We start from the raw sequence: 11,131 nt of genomic DNA, 5'->3' as shown, positions 1-11,131 counted from the left end.
CAAGACGAAGCAGTTGCATTGCCAATGATGTGCTCGAGGCTGATGGTCTCCATATGCATTCACAATCCATAACACAGCCTCAAACATAATTCCTCAGCTATAAAGCAACTGATTTCTTTAGTTGTTCCAGTGCTTCTACAAGTATTCAACCTATGTATTTCAACTATAACTCTAATACATCCAAGGCTAAGTAGCACATTTAAAATCAGCTCATCCTGATTCTACTCTTTGCCACTGCATTTTTTTCTGCTGAGCCCTAAGTAGCCCTAAAGTTTACCTCACCTGCTTCATTTGTCCTTTATCAATACAATCCACTTTCTCTACCTCCTTTTCTCTTATGCCAGTATTAAATGTTTCAGTAGCAAAAGGGGTCTTCATTCCATATGATTTTGTTGACTGTTTAACGAAACTGATCAATTCTTTTGACATAACGAATTATAGCCAGGCTTTACTGAAAGTCAGTAATCACAGAAAAATCCTGGTTTGCCTTATTCATTGTCTGCTCAGCAATTCCCTGTGGAGATGTGGACAAAAAGGTAAAAAACGTTACTTTGCTAGGTCACAAGACAGATAAAGGCAAAAAAGGTTTGTTGGGCTTCATATGACTCACCAAGAACAATCTCAGCAAACAAGCTGGAAGCTACAGGAATTGAAAGCCAGACTTCATGGGAACAAGTATCTCCAGTTCAATGTATTTTGTTTCCAAAGAGTGTACTTGCAACGAAAAATATCAAATCCCTTGATATTAAAATCAATATTAAAAAAACCAAATATGCACATTAAAATAACTTTTTTTTTTTCTCCCCCAACAGCATACATATATTAGACCTTTTGGCAGGCTAGAGGACACGGAAAACAACTTTGTCCAATAGTACCAGCTTCCTCTCATGCCACCGTACCAGTATTTCTGCTGGGTAGAGAACAGGATGTGGCCTAAAGCATGCTATACTGCACAGAGCTTGTCCCTCTTAACTTGGCTGTTACTGGTGTGTAAGAGGTTGATCATGGTTACATGCAATCCTTATGCAATAGTAAAGCAAATTTCATTCAATAGAAATTATTTCTTTATCTAAAGTACTCCTATGTCTTCTAGACTACACTCTAGCAAGACAACAGTTACACATCAGCAAACACACAATTCTCTTTCTATAGACCTTACCCAAATTTTGAGCAATGCAACAGCTGCTGAGAGGAGAAGCTAGAGAATGAGTTGGTCAGGAATTTAATGGGCTTCAAACAAATTGTTTAGGTTCTGTGCTCTTGCTCAAAAGTCTTTCTTTCTCCAATTTAATTTGTCTGCAAGCAGTAAGGCACTAAGAACTCGCCAATCTCCAGTATAGTCTTGGGGGCCAGAGAACAATGTTTGATAAACAACAAAAAAACCTTATTACATGCGTAAAGTCATTAATTTGTGAAAGCTTTAAACATTCTTGCTTTCTAAACTACACCGAAAAAAAAAATAATAATAAAAACCACTTTTCTACTTACAGCCAGAGCTACATTTAGAGATTGTTAAATTGACTGATACACAATCTACCCCTAAATAATCCTGAGTTAACACAAAAAGCCTTGGTTTATCTTTAGGAATTAATCTAATTTTAAGAACAAGGTATGTACACACAGTATCAGGACCATCACTGATATTGCTTGCATTTCCCAATATGTATTTTAGAGTAAAATTATGCAGCATGAAACCCAAAGGAAACTCAATGAAAGCATCTTTAGTAAAACGTAGAAACTTTAATTTACATGCAAAACTACAACATATTCATAATAAAAAACTGGTGACGAAACAAATTAAACACAATTTGTAAAAATCAATGTTGTTAAATAGGTCTGTACAACCAAAGATTTACAAAGTCCCTGTGCATTTTCATCTTCTCAATGCACAACTGAGTTTAAAGGTTCTGCTCGAATATTCCCCAAATCAAGAGCTGAATCTGTCTCTTCATCAATTTCACCAATGACAGCACTGCAATGAAAAACAGGTTATCATTTGTTGAAATCCCCTGGTACAAAATTGGAAAGCCACAAAATTAACTTACTTGATTAACTTGTTAGTGAAGAACATTTTCCCCCCCCCCCTTTTTTTTTTTGAATTGTAAAGCTCTATCTTTTAAACTTCAAATTGTGATGGCTGTAAGTAGAGCCTAAAGGAAGTTTTGATTGTGTTTTGTTTTTTTAAAGTATAGTTTATAAGAACCAAATACTACTGGCCAGTTTTAGGCAGTAGGTTAGCCTCTGAAACAAGAGCTGGAAACCTTTTAGAGAGAAGAGCTTTTCAAGAATAATGTCTAACTGTAGCAATTCCTAAGTGCATACAGCATCAGATAGCAAGACTATTTCCTACAACAAAGCCTACTAAAATGTTATTAGTTTATCCAGGGGACAATATATAGTATTTCACCTATCCTATATTAAGACTTACCTGAACTAAAACACTAGTGGACTCAGTAAACCGGCTTTAAAGAGAAAAGAAGGTTAAGGTAATAGAAGTCATACTGGCTCAGGCTGGGAACTAACCCAGAGAAAACATAAAAACAAAGAGTCTAATCCTGCTGGCGTATCCTTCTATTCACCACTTCAAAGACTTACGAGCTAGTGGCTGTATCCACAAAATGAATTAACAGCTACTAGAAACTACACTCTATTAATCCACTAAATAGCTTTCTGAATATATTTCTATTTTTGGTCTTTGCTACATCCCGCAGAAGTGAGTTCCACAATTAATTTTTATAGTGTGTGATTAAATACCTTTATACATAACATGTTGGATTATTGTTCATTTTCAATAACCCAAAAAACCAGAGGAATTTAAATGTAGCAATTATCTCCCTATCTCCTTTGACTACTCCTGATTTCACAGCAACTAATAACCACTACAGCGGTGCTTTTTCCAAACTGAAGAGCCCTTGCCTATTCAGCCTTTCCTCGACAGAAAATATTTCATACCTCTAGTTATTCTCACTTGTGCTCTTCATGCTTTTTCATACTATTCCCCTCTAAAGACAGTGGCATACCAGGTGGTTAAGCAATGACATGACAATGTCTGCTGTTTCAGTTTTCTTCTTAATATTTTTTCTTCCCAGCGAATCGGTATTTACAAAAAAACCCAAACAGCCAGAGACTAGGGTGAGACTGAGCTTCAGAGCAAGACATCGTAATACAGGTATCCATGTCCCCACGATAGTCAGTGGAAACAGGGAAGAGTTTAGCTTGCCTTCAAACAGGAATCTGGCCAGCTGAGTAGCTTGCTTAGATTTCACTATGCTTGGAGCCCAGAAAACACAAATGTAAACTGCTTATGCCAACTGAGCATTGTAGTGACCAGCATGAAACCTCAGCTCAAATTTGAGTCCCTTCAGCATTTTTGTGTGAAAAGAACTTTATCCCAGATGCTCATTACTACTCCATTTGTTAGCTTTTTCCAAAGTGATGCTTTAATTTAAAACATTTCCTTAGTTTAAAAACTGTCTATGATATCGAAGCACAAGCTTCTCTCTAGTTCACATCGAGAAATACAGCTTTTTCATCTGAGATCTCATTTTCCTATATGTAAAAAGAGCAAACTGCATCTGCCATTCCTGGTGTCTCTTTGATAGGCTTTCTGCTTCTCATACAGCAAAACAAACGTGTACTTAAGAGGTTTGGGGGGTTTAACCAGCTTTTCTTCACCATGTTTATTACAGTTTCACACACAACTTTCTAGTACTAATATCTTCCTGGTTTTCAAAATCCACCACACACTTATAAAACAGAAGTTCTCTTTTTCCTACTAACAACCTTTACTTGCTTTTGAACCATACTGAGTTTTTCTGATTGATGCTGCATATTCACTGCCAGCTTCTAGTGACACACACTGACTGCCTGGAAGCATTTTATCCCATGACTGTATTTTTTATTTTATTTTTCAAGAGCCTCTCTGTTTTCTCAGAGTTCCCTATCTTGAAGTTACTGTTACTTAGCTTTCTATAAGGATGCAGAATTTCAGTATGTTAATACTTGCATTAATACAGATTTATTCCTTCTAACAAATACATTACAGATATGTTTCCGAGTTAAGGTTATAAAAAATAGAATAATTTCAATAAAAGAATGTTTTGAGTATATTTGAGTAATGGGACAGCCTGGTGTGGTGAAAAAGTGAAGCGGTAAACAATTATCTGGCTTTTTATACACATTTGCACTATTTGAATGGTTACTGGTAGAGAGGCATGCTTAGCCTTACCTTTGCACATTTATCAATTTATTTATTTTTGCTTAGAAGCTTAAGTCAGAAGTGATGAAAGCCTTGGAAAATGATCACCTTCCTCAATGATGTTAGATAAACACACCTAGATATAAATCTTAAGTTTTGACATTTCTTTGTACAGAAAAATCCATTAGAATTAGAAAATTAGAAAATTCCTATCCAGGCTCACGTGTTGGTCACCATGACATGCTCTTTTCCTGGTTGTCATAAAAAATAATTTCATTTTTTCTTATCAGTTTCATAATGCTGCTGCAAAAGTGATCTTCCTAACAGGCCCACTTACCAGGCCTTCTTTCCACTTCTCTTGTCACCCTCCCATATGTTTGGCACATCAGCTACTTTTAATGAGCTTTTACTCTCATTTTGTCAGGGCATTTTACATCAAATATCAACTCATTTGTTTGACCTGTCACTACACCAGCTTCAACAGCTGTTACAGTGTCAAGCCAAAACCTTCATGCGTGTTGCAGATTATGAACTATTGTCTGTGAAAATCTCATCTAAACAAATCCTGTTAAAAGTCAACCTCGTACACCAGATTGCTGATTTCTTGCACGCAAGTTCTATCTCATCTTTTTTTCTTTTACCTTTTCCTCCATCAATGGATCCTGCCTTTCACAGAGTGGAATAAAGAACATCTACGAAATGCCTCTAGACTGAAGAAAGGAAACTGCTGAGCTTTATACTGACCATTCCTAGACTGGTATCAGTACATGAGCTGTTAATTTACAGCTCAGTAAATCTTAACATTACAATGCAATCACTTCTGTAACAGAAGCATAGATATTTGCTAATTGATATGCTTCAGCTTCAACAGCATTATCACTGCTACCCACAGACACAATGATGCAAGATGTCTGGGGCTTTTAAGATGCATACAGATACATTATACATATATACACACACACTAAATTTTTATTAATAGGTTTAAACAAGAATATGCTATACTTACACGTTATCACCTCTTACAATGTATAAGCCCAGCACTACTTGCTCAACTCCTTGTGAAGAACTGAACACTCGTTCATGACTTTCATCCAAAATCAAGTTAATGGTCTGATCAAAACCTTTGAGTGTTCCCTGAAAAAACACACAAAAACAAAGTACTCCAATTACCTCTTAAATTTATTATCTTTGCTCTCAGTAATATCTTAATCAAGGTGGCAATACTAAGGTACTAGAGAGCAGATGCTCTGTTTAGTTTTTATTGTCAGGCTTAAATACAAACAGCTGAAGAATGAAATTTAAAAGCAACAATCAATTTAAGGAAAGTATTTATATTTACTACTGAGTGTTTATTCTAAAAGCTACAGTAATCTTTAGCATTAGAAGAAGTAAAGTTTCCCTTTAACCAGTGATGGCCCTCCAGACCACCAATTTTACTGTTTCTACATTATTTTAGTCTTCCTTGGACAGAAGTCTCAAGAAATCAAATTAATAACTAATTAAATCAATGAATAAAAAAATTCTTGTGGTCAACAATATTGAAACCACTCTTATTGTGTAACTTTAAGCAGTATCTCTTTGAGGGAGAATAGCTTTGTTCCATAAAGTTATTAAAAAAAAAAACCAACCCAAAATCAAAACACACAAAAAGAAACATTTCTGTGCCACTTCAATATGCATTTGGAAAAATGATAACATAACTGATTTGTGTAATTTACCACCAGTAACTGGTAAAGAAATTTAAAGTCGTGTAAAACACCATAATTCAAACAGTGGTAATAACCATTTATATCATCTAACCATATAATAACGAGTCATATATACCAATTCCATTCAAATGTTTTTGGTAGAAAGTATCTTATATCACAACACAAAGTTTACCAGACTGACTCCAGACAGACAGAAGGTTTGGTGCAGCTAGAATTTTTCTGCTAAAAGTACTGTTTTCTCCCTCCAGAGGCCATACAAAGCTAAGTACAGACAGAAAGATATAATCCTCATGCAGTGAACATACTATTAAGCTACACTCAAAACACAAGAGATGGGAGGAATAAAGAAAAAAAACAAACCCAAACCAACAACACAGAAGCAATAAAACCAGAACACTATATAGTCTAATAGTTTGCCAATTCTCAGCTTTTCAGGCTTAAACAGAATCCCATAAAAAATTCTTCAGCAACTATCAGCTTAAGTTTTTCCATAACCATATGGAAGAAATTGTTTTAGCAAGAAAGCTGAAGAGCTTACAGAAAGAAGAGAACATTTTAGATGGAAATCAAATTACCAAACAGAAAAAGAAATGCATTTTCTTGTGCATTGCTACAGAAAAAGCCATTTGACAGAAAATCAAAGCATTTGCATGCACAAGTTTATCAATGGACAAAGCTGACAGGCAAGAATCAGTAAGTGTTTAAATCATACAGCATAAAATAATGGCCATGAAGTTTTTTTTAAAAAAAGAAGTTTGTAAAGGTATGGACATATAACAGATAGCATGCCAGCACGGTTTCTTTATTGCCATGATGTAAAGTCTTTATGGGGGAAAATAAAATTTTAAAAAATACAAGTCTCACCACTATCATTCTTCCATCAGAAGTGATTACCGCAACAGTACCTGATAGTTCATTAAGGAAATGTTTAGAGATATCCGAAACAGAACTGTTAACATTTTTTTCTGAAACATGCATACACAATATTAGTTTTAAGAGCCAGAGAAGCCTATCTCTATTTCTTTTAAAAAAAAACAAACTACACAGTTGATAGTAACATTTGACAACATAGTATATTTTTCTGACAATCTTTTTCTGACAATCTGTTTAAAGTTTCACTTTACCCAATTAGGGAGAGTCATACACAAACACCATTAAAAACAGACTCAAGATTTGAGTTCACCGCTCATCCCATTACTAACTGCACTACCTCAAAACTGAAACAACAAAGTTTTATAAACACTTCAAGCTAAGTCCTTAAAATCAGCTTAGCAGTGGGGATCCTAAGTCGGGCATCCTATGTTCCCTGACTCTTAAGGTCTGGCTATCCCAATTTGATGATTACACATCCATCACCCTGGATGATTTTGGGTTAGTGTCTGTTTGTGAATAAAACTGAAAATGCCCATAGGTTATTAGGAGTGAAAAATAGCAAGAAAAGGGTTCCAAAAACATTAACTCACAGCTTCTGAACAAATGATGTAAAGCTGATAACGAAACACATGTCAAAGAGCCTTTTAAGGGACAAGGCCCATTGCGAACCTTATCACAGATCAAGCAAGGATCAGGTTTGCAGCACTGGAGGCTATATGGGACCCTCTTCTCTGGCTCACCTGTAACCTTTGTTATACCTGCCAAGCCGGCCTTATGTAAAGAGAAAACAACAGAGCCAAGCAGGAAGGCCCCAAGTAATACAACCGGCCGCGGGAGCGGGCTGCAAGAGGCCAGAGGCCCCAGGTGCCATGCTTTCACAGACCCTACAGCAGCCGGCCTAGGGCTGGGGATCTCCAGGAAGCCCACACCTTGTCGGGCCGGCAGGTACCCGATGCCCGCAGCACCTCCGGCACCCAACCCCGGGTTGTGCTGTAGCCACCGGACCCCAGGGCCAGGCGCGCCCGGCCCTCAAAGCCACCGAGCCGCCGGGGCACCGGCACCCGGCCTCCTCTCATGCCCACCGGCGCCAGGGAAAGGGAAGGCCCGTTTCCCACCGTTCCGACGGCAGCCCCGGGACATTTCCGCCGCCCGGAAGGATACGATTGATGTAATTCTCCAAAGCAGAGGTCATGGCGACGGCTCCCGCGCTTCGGCTCGCCTCACACCGCCGCCGGCAGCCACCTCCCGCGAGACGGCGGCAGCCACGAGACTTCCGGCTCCACTTCCGGCTCCACTTCCGGCGCACACCGCTGACGCGCGGCCCGCGGGGCAGGCCGGGTGCCGAGCGGCCGCGCGTGCGCATGCGCGGAGAAGGAGGCAGTGGAGGGGAGAGGCGGGTGGGCTATACCAAGTAGCGATCGTCGGGGGTCGCCCTGGGGGGGTTACCTTGCGTCCCCCCCCATCCCCGCGGCACATGGCACCATCCAAACGGCCGCCTCTCACAGAGCCGCCGTCATGGCCGGGGAGGGGGAGAAGGAGGGTTCTGAGGGGAGAAGGAGGGTTCTGAGGGGAGAAGAGGGGTAATGCTTCCGTGCCCAGGTTGAGGGTGTATCTTCAGGGCCTGCATGCCCGGGCGTAGCGTCTCTGTCGCTAACCCGGGAGCCGCGTACCCCTCCTTTGGTTCCCTGCAGGCTGCGGGTGTGGGGCGGGCAGGAAGGAGGCCCGGCTGGTGCCCCTCCGGGCTGCGGGCTGCGTGCCCCGGGCCCTCGTAGTGTTTATTGACATCCCATGCAGAGGTGCCAGAGGTGGGGCCTGGGCAGGGTTGAAATGAGAGGCTTGGGGAAGGTGGGTTTTTTTTGCACCCCGTTCTCACGCCACCCGCTTAGGCCCTGGCTGTGGTGTGCAAGTGGAGAGCTGTGCCAGTTTTTTAAAGGGAAATGCAACACAAGCAAAACCATACATATTTTTAAAAATATGTGCGCTGCCGAGTAAGTGGTGATTGTTACGCAGAAGTTTGGATGTTAACATTTACAGGAATCTCCTTTTGCCGTAATCCGTAAATGGGGGAAAGGCAAATAGGGATGTCCTGAAGAACTCCGGCTTTTTATTTTTGTATAAGTACCTGTCACGAGTATTATTCACTTTCCTGTTTGGTGGCCTGTTATTTCTTCTGATGTGTCCCTGGTTATTACTGCCTTCCACTCTTTCTGGGGACTCTACATGATACACACGGTGTTTCCTGAGGGTCCTGTGGGATAAGAGGAGCACAAGAAATGTGCTGGATTCAGTGGTGGTGCTGGAAGACAATTTTCAGGAATGTGGGGAGCCAGACGTACTTCACACAAGAAGAAATATATTGGGGAGATAAGTTCAGACATTCAGTAATAGAACCAAGTTAAGATACAAAACTAATCCTGGTGCTTCGGCCATCTTTGTGGGAGATAATACAGTCAGCACGCAAGAGGCTTTTAGGAGTGTACTGCAATGTATTGTACATACAGACATCCTCTGCACTGCAATATATTCAAAGTCATGAATGCACCCCTCTAATTGTCTTTAATAATGTAGCAGTCTGTTGGTGATACCTAAGAACCACACACGTATGACATGTTACAATAGTCAATCTATCAAGCTTCTGAAAACATAAGCTCAGTGCTGCTCTAATGAGCACTGCTGCTCAAATACTCTTCATGGAGTCCCATTAAAATAAACTTTCTTCCACCTACATTTTTGACAGCATCGGCTATTTATTGCACTGGATGACAACCTTTTCAGATGTAACACTGTGTGGGAAATACTCTTTCAAAGTATAAAAATAAACAGTGAGCCATTTCCAGTCCAGCATATTATGAAATGAAATGTTATATAAATTCTGGATTAAATATTGTAAGTTCATGACCTCCGGTAGACAGAAAATTACCTTAGAATATGGAATTCTCCTTTCTGACAGTTTTTGGATGACACTGAGAAAATGTAATCTCTGGAAAGTTTTCCAATCTGTCAGTGAAAAAAGTGATTGTGATGGGCGTCATGAAATGATCTGAAATAACGTTAGATCTGTGTAGAATCAGGAGATCAGATTTGCTGAATCACTGAGAAGACATTCATAGGAGAAAGCTCTCACAAATAGTACATTGGAAAAAATGTGAGGAAATTAACTTTCAGAATTTTTTTTTTAAATTATCTTGATTTCCAGGGCTTTTACCTGTAAACCTCATAAATTGAAATACTGAGAATGCATTTGTAATGGCTAGAAGGTATAATCAGGTGTTTAATCCAACTTTCTTCAATCCAACTTCCTTTTATTTCAATAAAGACTCCAGGGACAAATCAGGAAGAGGTGCAAACTAGAACTCGGTGTCCAGGTTTAATTCCCATGGGGAATACCATTTCTGGACAGCAGAATGCTGTTGTTTCACCCCCTTCCAGTGTGCTGATTGTTTCTTTCCGCATTGTAGCCAACACAACTTCAGGGAAAGCTAAATGAAGTTTTTTAAGGCAAATTAGCCAGAAAAATTGGATAGATATTTCCTGTCACCTCTGAAGGTAACTGCACTAAAGTAGTCTCTCAGGAATTTGTCTAATGGCTCAGCCTTTATCAAAAACATGACAAGAGATGTCAGAGAACATAAAATACTCCTGGAATTGGGCATTACATAATGCCTATCCTCTTAAGCTTTTATTATAAAAAGCTTAACAGCTGCCACTAAAACTTGAACCAGGATTGGAAGTAATTATTGTATATGCCATGTAAGAGGCTGAAGATATTTTTTTTCGTGTATGGTTTGACATTTTCTTTTCCATACTCTTCCTTCTCCCTATAAAGATAGACATTTTCAAAGGCCAAGAATATGAGATCATTAGGATACAAGGATGTAGGATAAAATCTTAAAATACTTGCATGGCAACATTACCTCAGTATCTGATCCCCTGAGAGTCTCTGATCTACCTATTTATTTTAACAGTGTCCTTGAAAAGCAGCAAAGAACTGTTTTTCTTATTTTTTAAGAAGGACTAGGACCCAAGGACCAAGGATTAGATCTGGGCTCCTGAAGTCAGGTGCCCAGGCTTTTACAAACTGGTTGCTTAACAGGTGTTAGCACTCTCAATATAAAGAAACTCTGAAAAGAGAATTTCTGGCTTCATCTACGCAGGCTCTCTCTGTGTTTTCTTGAAGGCAAGCAGCTCTACTCTTCCCCTCACAGCCCTAATCGAGGTTCAGGCTCCTGTTTGAAGCCACCACTACTATTATTCTTATTATTCCTCTTATGTATTAAACCTCCACATAGGAGGTGGAAAACTCAAATTTAATCCCTGCATCTTTTCAGGGAAAAAAAAAAAAAAAAAAAAA

General features: G+C 39.4%; 1 protein-coding gene across 2 annotated transcripts; it reads right to left on the bottom strand.

The window, feature by feature from the left end:
• Positions 1 to 1,710: 1,710 nt before the first annotated feature.
• On the bottom strand, positions 1,711 to 8,059 carry LSM8 (LSM8 homolog, U6 small nuclear RNA associated). 2 transcript variants are annotated; one of them, XM_014963228.1, is made up of 4 exons: positions 7,942 to 8,059; positions 6,772 to 6,812; positions 5,205 to 5,332; positions 1,711 to 1,972 (listed from the first exon to the last, which is right to left on the bottom strand). In XM_014963228.1, exons 1-4 carry the CDS (start codon positions 7,970 to 7,972, stop codon positions 1,882 to 1,884), a joined length of 291 nt encoding a protein of 96 aa, XP_014818714.1. In that variant the 5' UTR covers positions 7,973 to 8,059; the 3' UTR covers positions 1,711 to 1,881. The 2 variants fall into 2 exon arrangements, with proteins under 2 accessions (XP_014818714.1, XP_014818712.1); XM_014963226.1 differs by lacking the exon at positions 7,942 to 8,059 and having other exon boundaries at positions 6,772 to 6,900.
• Positions 8,060 to 11,131: the final 3,072 nt, after the last annotated feature.

The sequence above is a fragment of the Calidris pugnax genome, unplaced genomic scaffold, assembly GCF_001431845.1.
Source record: "Calidris pugnax isolate Ruff unplaced genomic scaffold, ASM143184v1 scaffold44, whole genome shotgun sequence".
Classification (NCBI taxonomy): Eukaryota; Metazoa; Chordata; class Aves; order Charadriiformes; family Scolopacidae; genus Calidris; species Calidris pugnax.
Note: the sequence above shows the minus strand (reverse complement) of the source record. Positions and strands in the feature narration are given on the sequence as shown.

Coding starts and splice junctions, on each gene's coding strand:
- LSM8 (XM_014963226.1), bottom strand. CDS start 6,885: ATGCATGTTTCAGAAAAAAATGTTAACAGTTCTGTTTCGGATATCTCT. Junction 5,333..6,771: donor CTGATGGAAGAATGATAGTG/GTGAGACTTGTA, acceptor GTGTTTTTTCAG/GGAACACTCAAAGGTTTTGA. Junction 1,973..5,204: donor ATTGTAAGAGGTGATAACGT/GTAAGTATAGCA, acceptor TTTTCATTGCAG/TGCTGTCATTGGTGAAATTG.